This window comes from Stegodyphus dumicola, chromosome X2, assembly GCF_044657685.1.
Source record: "Stegodyphus dumicola isolate Sdum_Otavi_A_Nest chromosome X2, ASM4465768v1".
NCBI classification, from domain to species: domain Eukaryota; kingdom Metazoa; phylum Arthropoda; class Arachnida; order Araneae; family Eresidae; genus Stegodyphus; species Stegodyphus dumicola.
Window position 1 is genome coordinate 41737213 of NC_140781.1, and position 18578 is coordinate 41755790.

Below are 18578 nucleotides of genomic sequence, written 5' to 3' on the forward strand. Positions count from 1 at the left end.
AGTGAACTAGTTCAATATCAATACCAGATTGGAAAAATTGGAACAAAAAAGAAAAAGTCACTTAAAAACTTTAGTACGAAATGACCACAGTATTGGTAGATTCAGACTAACAGACCGCTTTGAGTTCTGCAAGAAAATGAAAAGTAAGGGGCAGTTCAGTAACTGTTTGTTCCCTGGTGAACTATAAATAGCAGACCAGTTGCCTAAAGTAATTCGGAACGACGAAATGGTCTCGTTGACACCAAGTAAATGAACGATATTTACACAGCGCCGACAAAATGAGAGATTGAAACCCTACGGCTGTATCCAGAGCGTAAAGCAACTTACTGCCACGATCTGGGACTGCGTCACTACTTTTATAGCAGGTAGACCGCATACCGTTAGAGATAAAATGAAGACTCTTCAATATATCCCTGGTAGAGATTGCTTCCCTCACTTATTCACACATTTGGAAAGACCGATTTCATCTTCCAGGAAAGCAATTCGGTCTTATCCTGCGTAAGTCAAAAACAGAAATGTTCATATCTAAGTTGGTATAAAGATTAAAGTAGTCTGTACAATCACCGTACCCGAACACGAAAGAAAACATTTAGCTAAATGAGTGCACAGAATCCAAGAGATGAAGTACAATTAATTGAAGCTGTAATTATATGCTACCAATACCATCAATTAATGAGCACCAGGAGCTTTGAATGGTAAGACTTGTAAATGTTACTTAGCAAATAAAAATAGGATTTCTCTACTTCATGTTAATTACCTATTTCTTTTCGAACATACCAAACGTTCATTAACTATACGTAAATAAAAGTTATAATGAGCTTCAGACTTCTTATTACTATTGAATCGAGCAGTTATTTATAATTTGTAAAAAACTGAAAAACAGTTTTTGTTATTTTTTAGTTCTTTATACCTTTTCATTTGTAAAACATCTAGAACAATGCTGGTACTTTAAAACTATAAAAAAGTTCTAAGCTCTTTTTTGTAAAATAGTACTCAAAATATGCAACAAATCACAAACAACTGATAGTAAAATAAATTTGAAAAAACTGCTGATTTATTACCGAAGATTTTTGCAATGGTAACTGAATTACAAATAGTGATAGACTAGCATGTCAATGCAAACATGATTTTGTTGCGGTCTAGTCTAGTTTCTTCGCTTAAGAGCGAAGACCTCTGCGAAGTAAAAAAATAATTCTCGATTTCGACCAGGAAACGAAATCTCGGTTTGGGGATTACAATGTATATTACTGTTAATGAAAACGTTTTCTTCTTTTTAATTTCCAATTCTCAACAACTCTACTGCAACCTAACTATTTAAAACCTAACTTTTAATACTTACATCGAGGTTTTTGGAGACTCCCTAGAACCAATTGCGGTATAAATAAAACAGTAATAGGTTATTTTCAATAAAAATGATTTTATTATAGAGGGAGAAAAACGCGTGTAATTTTGCGAACCTAGCAATATTTTTAAGAACTAGTAAACTTATCTTTGAATAAATGGCGCATGTTGTACATCATTTTTGAAAGAAGAAATCAATTCAATGGGTTTTATTTAAAGATGTTACACAGCATTTTAATAAATTGTGTACGTACATGAGTTTTACTTTTCTAAGGATTGCTTTATATAGCACATACAGAAATCAAGGTAGTTTTCTATATGTAACTTAATTTTGCGTCTTTGGTTAAAATGCAGTTATGATTTCTTCCCTTAATGTTCTTGTTGAAAGGGAAAAAAAATCTGAATGTTATTATAACAAAATGCACTTATAAATTTTTCTTCAAAAAACATTCCAGTTTTCTTTCTATGCTTCCTAACACTTAATATTTAGCCTACTTTAGTGGTGTTTCGCTATATTTTTTGCAGTAACACAAGAGGATAAAAATGCATAACATATTTTAAATGCCTTATTAAATTTTGCGCTGGGACAAAATTACTTTCGGAGATTTAATTTCAAAATTTTAATCTAACATTTCGTCATCTTGTCACAAGCTGCATACAAGCCCCTTGCTTAAAATATTTCTTTTGCTCTCAGAATTACTTTAGAAAAGCCTTATTTACTTTTATTAAATTAATATACAGTTTAGCGTATGTTTATCATTTCCTTTATTCATATATATATATGCATCCCTTAAATTTAAAACATAGGCCACTTAATTTACTGAAATGTGCTATTTTTACATCTGTATTTTTAATGTATTAATAAATCGCTAGATGATTGTTTCAAATGTGTACTCTTTTGTATTGCGTATGTAGCCACATCTGCACTAAAATTAGATTTACTCAAGACAAATTTTACTCAAATATTGAGATGCTTTAATTTGAAATTCAAAACCCAGGCCTCAAATTTCTTTCTCGATTGAACACGCAGATGTTTGCTTTCTTTTCCAGTTTCGTATGTAAATGTCAATTTTTGGTTATTTCCCGAGTTCAAAAAGTATAGTTTATTAAAATCATTTATCTAATTTGGATAAGTTTTATAGAAAGTTTTGGCTAGCATAAAATAATATTATTTCGAATATAATGATAGAAAAACACATAAAAGTTCACTTACTGTACAACAAACTGGTTGTCCTCCTCCAAAGCCAGTGAAATGGCAGAACCTCTAATGTCGATAACCCCAAGGGGGTCTTTGGACCGGGCATCACCTTCGCTTTTATAGTACAGAAGTCTGCATTTGTTTTCATCCAATACGAACCACATACGTTTTCGGCCCTTTAGACGACTGAGCGCTGGAAAAGAAAAATTATTTTAGAACACATTATTTCGAAAAACAAAACATAATTCTTTTACAGCCCTCCCCAAAGAATGAAAGAAATGCTTATATATTGTGTTTGGAAGACATACATATGTTACGCTGAAACACCGAAATCTGGAGAATGTCGACTTTTACCGGTGAAAGTCAACATTCACATAGTCTCTTGGTGTATGTCCGAAATATTTTCCAAATACTCTTATTTCTGACTTACACCGGTCAATATCCACATTCACCATGTACTAATGGTGAATGTTGAACATATAACAATATTATATTTTCTTCTCCGTAATTCAGTCGCGAATAAACGCACTTGAGACTTGAAATAAGAACTTAAGAACATGAGAACCTAAAACACACAATACATTCAAAATGAGAAAGGAAAATAATGGAAGTTAAAAACTTACTTAATTATACAGTACGTTCTAAACGAGAAAATAAAATAACAGTAATAAAAAACTTACTAAATTATGTGATTCAAATCTTATTTATTGCAACAACTTAAACTATTATGGCACTTATGACCTCTCTTTTCGACTTTCACCAGAGCATATCTGTGATTGTCGACATACACCGGTGAGGGTCCGAATGTACAAGAATGTAATGAAATATTCGGTCTTTCACCGACGTATTTGGTGAATGTTGATATTCTCCGGTGAAAGTCGACATTCTCCAATTTCGGTCTTTCACGGTAACACATATATGTTTAGGCAGTCTCTTGCAGAGAAGAACACTTCTTCATACTATATCAAGTTACATATACAGTTTTTCAGAGAAAACCCTGAAAAAAGTTATTAATATTTTTTCCTGGTAGGAGAAGATACGTGATTTAGTAAAGAAGAAATATCATACAATTAAAGTGCTAATATTTTTTGCTAAGTGTTACGTATTAAAAGTAATTAGTTTCGTTCTTATTAATCATTTTTCCACTCGCACTAACCAATACAGAAGGCTGACGGCTGTTTGAAAAGGCACATTAAAAGTAGATCTACGACTCAGTCTGAATGTCAGTCACATAAGTTTACTGTTGTGAATTATAAGTTACTGCTAAGAGTAGTGTTTAAAATACTGATTTAGGACGAAGACACTAACCTCGTATTTAACAAAAGTTAATGGATGTTTCGCAATTATTGTACGAACAGAGAAGTAAAATACATATGCTCTGTATGCATCTGATTTTATTATTTTCAGGTAGATATAATTAAATTTAAGCAGACTTAAGCTATTACATATAAATTCAACCATATGCGAATATAAATGTATTATTGCTGCTACCTAATAAAAATAACACAAAAATAATTTTTCTAAAAGAATCATAATTTGATTAAAGCAAAATAATTTTAACAAAAACGTTATGTGAGTTAAGATAAAAAATATATTAAAAACGAACCATGTAGTTGTTACCAGATATACTAATTACCAACCGGGATAGTGGTTAGTGATACTAACTGCCGTACCAAAGGGCAGGGGTTCGAATCGCGGAGAAGGCATGGATGTTTGTAAATGTATAGTGCGACATGAGGACACTCTAATTATGCGGAAAGCCGAAAGTCCTCTCGAAAGTTTAGTGGTAGGGAAAGAGGGGTGGGAGAACCTCGGACCCTTTCTCCAGGGGTGCTCTCCTTCAAAATTGGGGGTGGAACTGAGCGAAGTCGTATTGTCACCTGGATGGTGCCCAAGGATCTTCCCAACGACAGGCACAATCTTGCCTCCTTGCCACGATGAATTGATGAATTTTGTGGACTTACTCTGATATCAGAAAAGCGAGATTAGTCACAACAGCATATAGATGGTAGCGTAAAAACTTATATGCCACTTTTAAATGATAACTGGTATTGTTCAAATTACAAAATAAATTTTTAAAACTATTTCTCTTATAAGGAATTACGGTAAACTGAAATAACTGATTCCACAGTAAGAAAGAGAATTGTTTCTCTATATTATAGCAGAAAAAATATGATCGGGAAATTCTCAGCAATATACAGTTAATTTCAAACTCAAGTTTTCTGGATCTTTAGCCTTTTTAGAAAGAAGAAAACAATGCATTACTTTTCAGTCAAATATAAATTCAAGGTAAATAATCATCATCAGTATATAACAAAAATCATCAGTCTACAGGATGATTCAGAACGCATGGCTTAAACCAAAGAACTTCTAAGGAATCCATCAACAATAATACATACTTGGCAACGTCAAGGGAGATTTTATTGACTTAGACTTTATGTGACTGGGAGTTTATTTTTTTTTGGAAGCTATTTTGATGCTATAAACAGTACTAAATACAATGTAATTAAGAATTAGAATGAAAAGAGAATTTTCTTTTCGAGTTTTATTTCTTGAGCCTGTGCTTTAACGCGCCACTTTCATCCATACATTCCTATGCAAAAACTGCTTGCACTCTTTCTCTTCTTAAACTTTTTTTCCATTACTTTTGAATCACCCTGTATAAATAAATCGTCCAACTTCCTTCTTACATTTAAAAGACGCTAAACACTGGTAGTTCGGTCCGAGCTTCGAATCTCACGAACGGGCTGACTGCATGGGCGGTTTCGTGGTTTTCCCCATGTGTAACGTGTATACGAGCAAGTTTCCCTTAGAAGGTCCTCCACGAAGACATTCCTCCCTTTAGGCAGATAACCCTCGTGTGCTTTGCCCTTATTGAATAATACCAATCCCAATCCCCTTCTCACATTTCGAAAGTTACGATAAATTTCATTATTTTGCTTTATTAATAAGTTTCTTATGATTTTCTCTAAAAGTTGGAAAATCCTCATTTTGTAAAGAAATGAGAAAAAATGTGACTATAAAATTGTAGATAAGAAGTATAGATATATCATTTCCTTAAACTAGAGAAATAAAGCTAGAGTTACAAAAATATCCAATAAAAAAGTATATCAATCAGTTTGGTGGATTAAAATTTATTTAGTTAAAGTACTCAGCAGTTTTCTACCCAAACGCCAGTTTTGACCGAGTGCACCTTGGAGGTTGGAATCCAAGGCTGCCGTAAAAATCGTTCCCTACTACCAACATATTGAGACATTATAGAGTTAATCAAGAATATTTGTTATCAGTCTAAAAAGATAAAAAACGAGCCATCAGTCCAAGAAAGATGAAAAATATATGCTAGTACATATGATTCGAATTATAATTTTAGAAACAACTCTTAAGTTTTTTTATCTTTCAATCACAAATTTATTTATATATTTTTTAACATTTTTAAACACTATTATTAAAGAAATAATAAAAAATAATTAAATAAAGTTAATTATTATGCCTGGATTATACCTTCTGTTACCAGTAAACTGAAGTCCGATATGTGTAATTAACAAATAAAGAGTTTATAGTAATTAAACAAGAGTTTAAAATACCATAACCTTTTCGTCCGTTGAAAGGAATATAATCTTAACACATAAAATAAATTTTAAGACAAATTATAGAAAAACAAACGGAAGCTATAACTTGTTAAAGCATATATATGTCAAAATATGCTTAATGTTTTAAGAAAATTTTGAAGTGTAGTTTATGGGAGATTGCTGAAAGCACACGTCCCTTCAAAAAGAGGTGAAATAAGTTTATGACAATAAATACATTTTCACATTTAAGCCAAAAGTAATTTTCTTTGATATGAAAGTTATGTAGCAAAAAATATTACTTACCAAAATTATTTACATTTCAGCATACTTTTCGTATAAAATGTACTAATGATCAGTTAACATTTTTAAACTAATTACAGACACTACAGAAGCTTCAATGCAATAGAGCAGGATATATCAATCTGTGATCCATGGATATAAAAGTGGTTCTCGAAGCCTGTCCTTGAGTCCCCCCCCCCCAATTTTTTAAAAATTTACTGCGCATACCAAAGTATAGTTGAAAATCTCAGAGTCTGGAAAATACACATGAAAAATGTTTATCATTTTTTCTTCCAAGTGAAGCATTTTATAAAATTTAGCTTTAGCAATAGAACAGAGATTTAAAGCACTATGACCGTGGTGCAGCTTACCAGCATATATTCAAACATAAAACAGCTATGCGAGAATCAGCAAGTTCATCTATCTCATTAATGTGAGTACCGAAATTTACCTAACTTTTAGTTAATAAGATAAATATTATCCAACGCTAATACCCATGAACTATTAAAAACAAATATAATTTTTTTCTATCAACTTGTTGATTTAATACCAATACAAATGAATTCTGATGACCTGTATGTTTTTTTTAAAATACAAGTCTATTGGTGGTAGCATACGCTAAAAACATTATTTTTGCAAAGAACAAGAGTAAGGTAGTTTGTAGAATATTTTAAGTGATAAAAGGACGCTTGGAAAAACTTTGAAACCCCACTTGAAAAACATTTGAGAAGCACTGTAGTAGAGATTTAGAGAACAATATTAAGTGTTTACTGCTGCATCATTTTGTACTAGCTCTTTAATACGAAGAATATAAAATTCTCAATGAAGCATTTAAACCTCAAACAGTTAAAAATAAGAAAAGGGAAATATAAAAACAGATAAGTGTTGGAGAAAAAGGGAAAAAAATCTGGTTATGATATTACCTGAACATTTATTACAACACTCGAAAGAAACTGCTTTTTCAGAATTCAGATTAAACGGTTTAGCAGACAAAACATCGACAACTTACATATCTAGCAAAAAATTTCTCAGCCAAGCATTACCCGCTGCAGCGGACAAAACATTGTTGTCCTCAAGGTCTTCTGACAATTTTTTCTGGTTCTTTATTTGTTGGGGCAAATTAAATGTGTCATTTGAGCAGAAGAAACCGAAGCTATGTCAACATGTTTACGATGTATATCGATCGAGGGTTAGAACGGCAGGGACACTGAAGAATACGTAGTTATACTTTTGTGCAGAAGAGAGCGCTTTAAATTTTTCTGAACAAATTCTTAGAAATGCAAAAACCAACCATACTGAATGAAATTCTGAGTGATTTTCATTTTGTTAGAGACCTTTCAGAAATATAACTTTTTCGACTTTACTTTCGTAAGGACTTTTCTTTTATTCTAACATACATCTCAATTGTCTCTTTGAATTTACAGACTGAGGAGCAAGCCGCTGAGAATTATCCTCTCTCTCTCTATATATATACATGTATATTTATATATATATATATGTATGTATATATATACATGTATATATATATATATATATATATATATATATAGAAATATAGCTTTTTCGACTTTACTTTCGTAAGGACTTTTCTTTTACTCTAACATACATCTCAATTGTCTCTTTGAATTTACAGACTGAGGAGCAAGCCGCTGAGAATTATCCTCTCTCTTTATATATATATATACATGTATATATATATATATATATATATATATATATGTATATATATACATGTATATTTTTGCATGCTAAATATATTTTGTATAACATATTCCTTTTTCCTAACTATTGTTGTACTATAGGGATTGAATGCGTATCGAGATCAAATTATATTGTACGCTACCTACTTCTTCTGTATCACATCACTACCTGCGGTATTGTAACATGACTTTGTCATAGCGAATATCTAGTTTATTACACTGACTTTCAATATGTTCCTTTGTCAAATATATGTACTTGGCTATGCAATGTATCCCGATCCAGTTGTTAGTCTTCTGAATTAAGTCGAATTCTGAATGCTATACGCATTTCCCATGTATCAGTACTTCCAGTCACACACTGATGGCTATTGTATTCTTTTATTTTTATTTCTTTTGGTATATCCTCTGTGTATTGCTGTAATTTACATTCATTATTTCACTATGTTCTCTATTTTTATGTTATATTGTCATTAAGTCTAATTCTACTGTCTATATTTTACTCATTGTATATTATTGGGCTGCCCAACATCAGACTGTACTTTAGCTTATGTATATTCTATATCTGTGTGTATTACACCTTTGTAAAAATTTTGCTTATTGTCAAAACTCGCCCTTTTTGGCCCTGCATGCTTTTGTTATTTTATTTAATAAATGTGGGGCCTGGGCGGTTGTTGGGACTGTCTTTCGTGGGCATTTGATCTGTTGGACTGCCCCCGTGTTGAATTTGGCTCTGGGTTTGGGCGCACGGTGCGTGGCGTCTGTGATTCCTCTTTAGGCTCTAGATATAGGTGGACGTGGTGCTATACAGATTAACCTTTTGGTAAAGGGACAGTGCCCACGTCCTCCGTTGCTTATCGCTTATATATATATATATATGTATTTTACTTTCGTAAGGACTTTTCTTTTACTCTAACATACATCTCAATTGTCTCTTTGAATTTACAGACTGAGGAGCAAGCCGAGGAGAATTATCCCCCCTCTCTCTCTCACTCTCTCTCTCTCTATATATATATATGTATATATGTATGTATGTATGTATATATATATATATATATATATATATGCCTGAACTTTGAATTGTTTGAAACCATGCCTGAACTTTGATGCCGAAATATTTTGATATTTCGGCATCAAAGTTCAGGCATGGTTTTTGCAGAGTGGTAAGGCTAATTCAAATGAAGATGCAAGTTGATTTAGCTTTTAATGGTACATCTTTATTCCATAGCTTTAATTCAATTCTTACCGTAGATCATGCTTTACTTCATATGAAATTCTCTAATTCACATATTCAATAGTAGTTTAAAACAAGTACGACTAAAGTTAAACTTATGCGTCATTACTATTTCTAACAAAGGAAAGATAGATCAAGCAGCAGCAAGATGTATAGCACAGGAGGAGAGGCGAGCTTCTTCTGACGCAAAATGGCGCGGATTCGTTATTTATAGTAGCGGTTACGTAATAGGCTAGCAAATTCTAGAAGGTCCTGGTCTAGGGGAAAGATCTTGAATTGCAGAAAGTTAATTAAAGGTTGCGTGCTCGCGAAAAGCAAAGCCATCGTATTTTTTACATTTTACATATATATATACGTACGTCTGCGGTAAATTTATCTAAAATGGTTCTCGTTATCTGTATATACAATATTATTTAATTTAAGGTTTATCCTCTGTACATTTCAAAAAATCAGCAGGGAATTTAGCCTTTAGATGTGTAAAATAGAATTATATAATACTAAATGGCGACATTAACTCCGTTTGGAAATGCCTTTGATATAAAACATGTGACATGTTCATAGACATTTATTATAAATTCGGGGCTATATAATTCCGTGTAAATTTTTACTTATTTATTCTATCTATTATGGCTATCTTTTTTAAAACAATCCATCATACCGACGTTATATCAGACAAGAATGGAATAAAAACTGAATCTAAACAAACACATAGCGTGAACAAAAACTGACTCCAACTTTTGTCTGACTGACTCAAACTTACTGACTTTTGTCTTCACTGTATTGCTTACAATAATGCAAGAAATTCATAGCATTGGTATTGCGACTGGATATACAATACTTGTATGCAGTACACGATTAACGGAACTAATGTTGCTGGTCTTCGTCCAAGACTGTAAAATTTAAATCGATTATAAGGTTAATTTAACTGGATTATTTCATAAGTATGGTACGCTATAAATATTGGTACAAACGTTAAGCGCAGATAGAGCACATCAAAAGGCTTGAGAATTGCATTGAAACCAATGACCGGAAAAATCGTGGGAAAGTGGTATCAGAGGTACAAGACATGAAGGGATACAAGACAGATATTACTAGAACTATTTATTGCTCATGAATATTGCACAATATAGTAGTAAATGATATCATTTTTAAATGCTACCAAACCTGTTCAACGTTTCACCCTTACAAGCGCGGATACCCTTACAAGCGGATTTACATGGATTGGAGGACACGGTCCAGAACACCTGGATTTGCTTGTATATCTGCAGCATATCAGACAGTTCTTGCAACCAGATCAATTTCAGACTCCACAGGTGTTTCATACACAACAGCTTGAAGTGCTCTCCAGAGAAGGACATCCAGGTTGCTCAAATCCGGAGAGCTTGGGAGGCCAGACACCCGGTCAACCACGTCCAATCCATCTTTGACCAAAGGACACACTCAAATGTCTCCGAATACATCTTTCATAAGGGGAAGGCGCCCCATCATGTTAAAAACCACATCTTCCGTCTCACATTTTACGCCACAGGGAAAAGTAAGCCTGATTGAACCTGCTTCAAAAAGCTAAAATAATTTGCTGATGCCATAGACAACAGGTAAGGCCCGACCAAGCAGTCGCCAACCAAACCAGCCCAAATATTGAGAAAAGCACCACCTAGCGGCGTATGATGACACTTGCGGTCATATGTTATTATGCAATTCTCAATCCTTTTGACGTGCCCTACCTACCCTTAAAGTTTGAAGCAAAATTAATGGAACTTCCTGTATAGGGAACTAATATAGCTTGATGGTTGGTTGGTTGATTTTGTTAAGGGAAAGCACAAGAGAGCTATCTACCAAAGGAGAAATGCTTCGTGGAGAATGTTTGAAGGAAACGGGCTAGTATTCATGCTACACATGGGGCAGAACTGCAGCAATACATGTCTAGCCAGCCCGTACGCCGAAATTCGAGCCAAAGTCGAACTACTAAGGTTTAAAAATTTGAACTAATTTGCCGCTCGTTAGCATGAAATCCACAAGTATAGTGAATTTATATTGACAAATAGTAAAAGAAAAATTTTAGGAGTGCCTTCTGCCAAGTAATATTATATAAATAAAAATATCACATAAGTACGATGTAATTAAATATACAAACCGTTAGTTTAAGTATTATACAAATTTTTGTTAGAGAATAAAACTACTTAAAAAAACGTGTTTGGAAAACCTATTGAACGACAAATGCAAAATGCAATTTAGGAAATAATTACTTATATATTTAAATTTTTCAAATAGCTTACAAAAAATATGGAATCCGATTTTAAGGTGTTCGCATTCTAAATTCATAAGCGAAGAAAAAAATTGGTCTAAGGAATCTGTCAATATATTTCACTCTAAACGAAATTAATGTCTCTTAAATATTTATTGCATTTTGATACCACAATAAATGAACTTTCTATATAGTTTTTTTCCTTTTTATTTATAATAAAAAGAAATGTTTAAATTTTTTAGATGAAAACTTCAAGCGAAACTGAAAAACCCTTCTACTTCTGCTCATACCACTAATAACTATAAATATACGGTTTCGAAAAATAGAAGAAATAATATTGGGTATGAATGTTTACTAAAATAGTATTATATTTCTTTCAGTTTTTGAGAAAAATGCGAAATACATTAACTAACAACTATTTTCAATTGAAGATGTCTACTTCGCTTGTAAACATCAACTGCAGTCAAAGTCTTGTTAATCCGAATTAAGAAACAAATAAACAGATAAAAAATATTTAGCGATGAATTTTACACCAATTAAAATTGCTTTCATTTTAGAGAAATTAATAAATTATTTTTGGTAATGAAAGTGAAATTCAATACCTGTGCTTATTGGTTTCCCAGTAGTTTTTAGAATTTAGACTTTTCTGTTGGGAGTTCATTCTCTGAATCCGTCCTTTGTTCTTTCTACATAAGCTTGATATTTAACTATTTTCCTAAAATTCTGCACCAGATTTTAAGGAAATTTCTGTCTGGAAGTAAATGCATAGGATTTATGTTCAGAGAAATAAAGCCTGTAGCCATCTTTTTTAATATTCTCGCTCATCAAAGCGATTGATGGACAGAAATGAAACAAGCATTTTTGACCTGCATGAATATAATGAGACTGATAGAATTCAAGCAGTTTTATTTGGTATATGCAGGTGAGTGTGTCTACTTATCTAAAAATCACAGAAGCCACACTGAAAAACTGCAGTATAATTACCAATAAGGATCTTACTAACAAAACTGATAATTTATTAAGGATAAACTTTTTTAGGCCTTACTGTACTAATTAAACAATGGTTTCTAGAGTGTAATTTACTTCCACATGGTCAAAGACTCTGCCATTAATTGCTCTTAAAATCGCAAAGACATAAAAAGGGATCTGACACCCAATAAATTGTTGTTGTGATTTATCTCATTCCCCTGACGTTAATATCAAAACAAGCCCATGAAATTCAGCGTGACAAGGAGTGCAAGATTGCGTCTGCCGTTGGCAAGAGCCGAGTACACAGAAGTGAGAGTACGAATTTATTCAATTCCGCCTCCAATTTTGATGAAGTGCATTCCGAGGGAACGGGTCCGAGAGCCCCCTACCCCTCTTCCCTTACTAGCAAACTCTATAAAGGGATTCTGTCTTGCCGCATATTTAGAGTGACCCATGCCGCACAGACACTGTACATTTACAAACATCTATATTTTCTCTGGGATTTAAACCCGAGCCCTTCGATAGGGCGGTCAGCGTCGCTAACCACTATCTCTGTTGGGCGGCAAATTTTACTTTTTCATGATACATATATGTGATGTACCAGCTTTAGTCGTAGCTTAAATTATCAGACGATAAGTTTTAAAAAAATGCAGGATCCATTTATTATTATTCAGGAGAAATAGCAGTTACAAAATCAGATATCCGGAGTAAATAAAAGAATTACTAATAACTTTTTCTATGAAGTTAACTGCATCGTGACATTTAAGAAAAAGCCCCGATATTCCTTTGCGAGTCCTTTTATAGCCTCTGGAAAGGCGGAGCTTCCAAGAAATGAAGTCAGCCTCGTCAGCCAATCCAGTTCGCTTTAAATATTTCCAGAACATTCTATAACTGTACGTGTAGAAAAGGCGGAAAAAACAACTTGACTACGGGGCTGTGGATTTAATTCCACGTACTTTCAAATAAGAGAACGTCGCCATTAAAAATGAAAAGAACATACAGTTAGAATTTTAAGTGTATTCTTGACTATGGAATTTTATTATTACATATATATACAAATATATAAACAACATTTTCTAAAAATTATACATTTGAACATTTTCTACCTAGAAGACTATTAAAATGACGTACATTACAGGAAAATATGTGGGCTGATAATATAACTCGAGAAGACCCTCTTCATCATAAATTAACTCCTTTATCTAAATACTTCATTATGATAGAAGTCCTTTTAAAATTTAATTGTCGTCTCTCCTTCCACTTGCATTTTAACAAGTTGAAAAATATCATCATGTCATTTATATTGCCATTTGCCGTATATATAGTCACGCGATATATATTGCCAAGCCATTTGCCTTAAGCATACATTAAACTATGTGCACACTTGAACATAAATTGTAGCAGTTGACAAAATTACAAAATGTTCATCGATGTCATTAATTATTATCGAGCAGGAACTTCTGACTCATCAAAATCATATGATACTAGCAGCATGAAATTTAAATACTCTTTACCAAATTTAGTTTGTGACACAAGATGTGCTAACTGTCAATTATTTTTAATAGGTAGTGTGACAGACACAGTAATTTAGTTAATTTAGCTTTTGACACAAGATTTATAAACTGTGTAGGACTTATAACTTGCACTGTTGTAAGGTTTTTCTCTCCCCTTAACGCGTGCCTTCATGGTGTAAGCGGAAAGCACTTTCAGCTAGCAGTCAGAAGATCCGGAGTTTAAGTTTCGGCGAGGGCATTGCTGATTTCTCATATTTCATGGATTCAAAAGAATTCTACATTACTCTACAAAGTAAAATCTTCTGAGGCGGTGATACTGGGAAATAGGTAGTTAAATAATCCTTGAGCCAAAAATATCTTACTACTAACTAATTATAATGATACGAGTAATCAAATGCTTTCGTTAAGGTACCGTATTATCTACATTTAGACAAAATCGTATGGGTTTAAAAAAAAACTTGCAGTAGTTTTATTCTTGAAAGTATCATATTCTTCATTAAGCAATGCAACTTCATTAATCTTGTTAGTCACGGAAGCTTTAACAAGACAGACAAAATTAATTAGACGGATTTCATTTATATGCGTATTTTGAAAACATAGATGAATTGAATTAAATATGAAATGAATCGGAATATTTAACGAAATAAATTAAATGTAATAATTTAGGAAGAGCAATTACAGACAGCTTTAGTAAAATATTTTTAACAAACGATGATTAGAAGGAGTTATTTTAAAAACAGGAGTCTCTGATTACGTGTAATGTTCTGTCCGACCTTCCTGTTTTATTTGCAGCATTACTACGACATTTTATGAATTATTTATGCAGTGATACCTTGTATAATTAGCTTTAATAATATGCAGGATTAGAGTAATAGAGAGCACGATAATCTCGAGCCAGGGATATGAAGTGGTTAGCAAGTTTATGCATAAACATCAGGATCTGCATTAATATTTATGCACTAAGCGTACAGATAACAAGCTTCTCAGATTAGAGAATTATTAAAAAAGGAATGTGTTTTCATTTTTTTAACCTTTAAACTACTTCACTAAAAATAGAAAAACGTTCTGTAAGATGTGAAATAAAGTTTAATGAGATAGTTACTAATTATGTCAACAAAAAATAATAAAATAATCGAACCTAGTTAGATTAGATGAGAAAAGAAAAAGAATAATCAAAGCAGCAAAAATATTTGCTTTGTAATATCACTATGCGTATATATTGCTAATATAAAGAGAATTACTTTAACTAGTCATTGTATAGCGCCGCATTCTTTTATTTTTTTTATCTTTTTGCTTAGATGAACAGATAAAATTTTAAAGTACAGTGGATGGACAAAAATATGGAAACACCTTGTGAAATGCATGTTTGAAAAGAAAGATTGATTTTAATGAAATATGTAGGTAGCGCTGGCGTTTTTGACTACTGACGCCACCTATACAACTTCGTAAATGTGCTAAACATTTCAGTTGTTGTCGGAGTACTGTTATGTGAGGTTGTCATTGCATTATGTCAGAGTTAACAGACTTCGAACGTGGGCGAATTGTTGGAGCACGTATGGTAGGTGCTTCCGTAAGCAAGGTAGCCGAGGTGTTTAGTGTTTCAAGAGGTACTGTATCGAAGATTTATTCCGCATATTTGAAAAGCGGAAAAACATCATCTGCTAAATCACAGCGCGGACGAAAGTGTGTCCTGAGTGATCATGACAGACGACCATTAAGGGCAATTGTGACGAAAAATAAGAAGACCACAGCTGCAAAAGTTACTGCTGAAATGAATGTTGTGTTACCGAACCCTGTGAGTACCAAAACAATTAGAAGGGAGCTTCATAAACAGGGAATTGCTGGCCGTGCTGCAATTGAGAAGCCACTCATCAGTGATGCTAATGCCCGTAACAGGAAGAGGTGGTGTTTAAGTCATAAAGCCTGGACTATAGAGCAGTGGAAGCGAGTAATATGGTCTGACGAGTCTTCTTTCACATTGTTTCCCACTTCTGGCCGAGTTTACGTCTGGAGAACGCCATCTCAAGCCTATAATACAGACGGCTTGTTGCCAAGAGTGAAACATGGCGGGGGTTCTGTTATGGTTTGGGCAGCCATATTGTGGTTCTCTGCTAGCCCCATGATAACTGTGTCAGGGCACATGACTACCAAGACTTATGTGAACATTTTGGCCGATCAAGTTCATCCCATGGTACAAACTTTGTTCCCCGATGGTGCTGGTGTCTTCCAAGACGACAAAGCCCCTGTTCACGCAGCTCACATTGTCCAGGACTGGTTTTCTGAGCACGAGGATGAGTTGTCCCATCTTTCCTGGCCACCACAGACCTGAATATTATCGAACCTTTGTGGTCTACATTGGAACGGAAAGTGCGTTCTCGTTATCCACCGCCAACATCGTTATCTGAACTTGCCACCGTTTTGCAGGAAGAATGGTATGATATTCCCTTGGCAAACATACAGGAACTGTATTTATCCATTCCGAGAAGACTGCAAGCTGTTTTGGATGCCAACGGGTTTCCTACACCATATTAAGCAAAGAAACATTTTTTTAAAGGTGTTTCTATATTTTGTCCAACCCCTGTATATTAACGTGATATGCATACATGTTGAACTGTATCAAATATTAATATATATTAGTATAATTCTAGTATTAATATATATATATATCGCAGTAAATTATTTTGTAGTTAAGATTTACATGTTCATGAATAATAATTAATTATTATTGTTAATTATCCTCTAGTTTAGAATTAAGCGATACTTTATGAATGTAAATATTTTGTAGCTTATAAAAACACTGTTACTTAAAATCATTACAATAATTTTCTCACAAGGACAAATTAAGTACCACGTTCAAAGATAAAAATATAAGTTAAGATAATTTGCAAAATTTTATCTTCAAGAAGTATTAAATGGACAAATATAAGTTTTACTGCTCTATTTAGCTACTAGTTTCGTTTCCAAGCAACAAAATGTATGAGAGCTTGGCTGCTGCCAAGTTGTCAAGATAATGCTTTTTATCTCGTATTAATAATTCCGAAATAAAAATTTCAGTTGACCTAGTTATGAGAACATTTGTTTCCGTCTTCATGTTATACAATTAGTGATTTCCATCTTCCTATGAAAGTTTACTGGTTTAAATGAAATCTAAGTATTAAGGGTCAATCTAACTATTTAACGCATGGTTCCGGTCAAAGATAACTTACTTTATTTTCTGAATTTTTGAAGTATTGTGAAATTTTGGCTAATCATGTGCAACCGATGCTGAAATCATTCTCTGAAATGAGATAGGAAACGAGAACACATTAAATCCGTACAAGCTTAAGCATATATATATATATATATATATATATATATATATATATATATCAGAAGAGCTCAAGGAAAATTTTACTTAAAGAAACCTCATCTGTTTCAGGGAGGTATCTAGCTTGTTTTAAGGAAATCACATCATTTTGATTTTTTTATCGCTAGTGATCGGGTACAATATACTTACTTATTCATGTCAATAAATGAATTCAAATGGATGGCATTATAAATTTACAAATGAAACTCTCTGCATTATTAAAAAATCCAGGTAAATAGATTCGGAAAAAAGCTATTAAAAAGTAAATAAACTGATTATATGTTTAGGGAAACCTCTCAGACAGGAAAGTGGTTAGTAGCTCTGACTGTAGTAGCGAAGAGCCCGGTTTCAAATCCCAGAGAAAGCATCGATGTAAATTGTTTGTCCCTTCATAGAATGCAACGATAGCCTACCATAATAAAGTAATGAACTACTACTTCCACTACTAAGGCCGCTTTCGACCTTATTAGTGGCCAACGCCTATACTGGCTAGAGCCCACCAATGAGAACAAGAGAGAAATTGCTTAGAGGTTGGTTATATATTTAGGGTGTATTGAATTCACTGACATCAAATGTAGAAATTTAAAAAAGCAGTTTTCTTTTGGAACAGAGATGAGCGTAATATACAAGATCTCGCATTAGAGTTTTTCTTACTTGTATTCTATTTGGCTATGAAAAATTACTTAATTTTGAAAATTGTTACTATACAAAATATATTACATAAACCTGCATATAATATAATTTCTAAATAAAAATATTAGTGATAATAACTTACACGCTATCTAAAAATGCAATTTTAAAGGTAGCACGTTAGACGGCCCCCATGTTCCACCTAGAATTACTTAAACCGGCCCTGATCTTAAGACATATAGAATTTAAGTCTTCTCTACATTCAGTTATTCTACCTTTACTTCGAGTATAACACATCTTTAATCATTTCTCATTGATCTACTATTTTACAAGTAGCTATAATCGACTTCAGTTATCACTTAAATTGATGTAAGATTTAGATCTTGTTTGAACGTTCTGCGTTGTAAGAAAGCGAATGCAAAATAATTTCGTAACTTCTTTTAGTTCGTTTTATTTAAAATATTTTCATATACTTTGTTTTTAATTTGTGTTTAAAATCGTTCAAAATTTCAAAATCTGAAGCAGTTTTTACGAGGTAAAACTTGAAGTTGGCGAG

At 33.0% G+C, this 18578-nt stretch overlaps 1 protein-coding gene across 6 annotated transcripts in view; it reads right to left on the reverse strand.

The window, feature by feature from the left end:
- LOC118183197 (uncharacterized) overlaps positions 1 to 18578 on the reverse strand; it is a 509384-nt gene that overhangs the window by 314054 nt on the left and 176752 nt on the right. For all 6 annotated transcript variants that reach the window (XM_085809465.1, XM_085809466.1, XM_085809467.1 and 3 more), the window contains one exon: positions 2555 to 2732. In XM_085809465.1, the coding sequence (XP_085665591.1) occupies positions 2555 to 2732 (178 nt within the window). The remainder of the gene's footprint in view (positions 1 to 2554; positions 2733 to 18578) is intronic.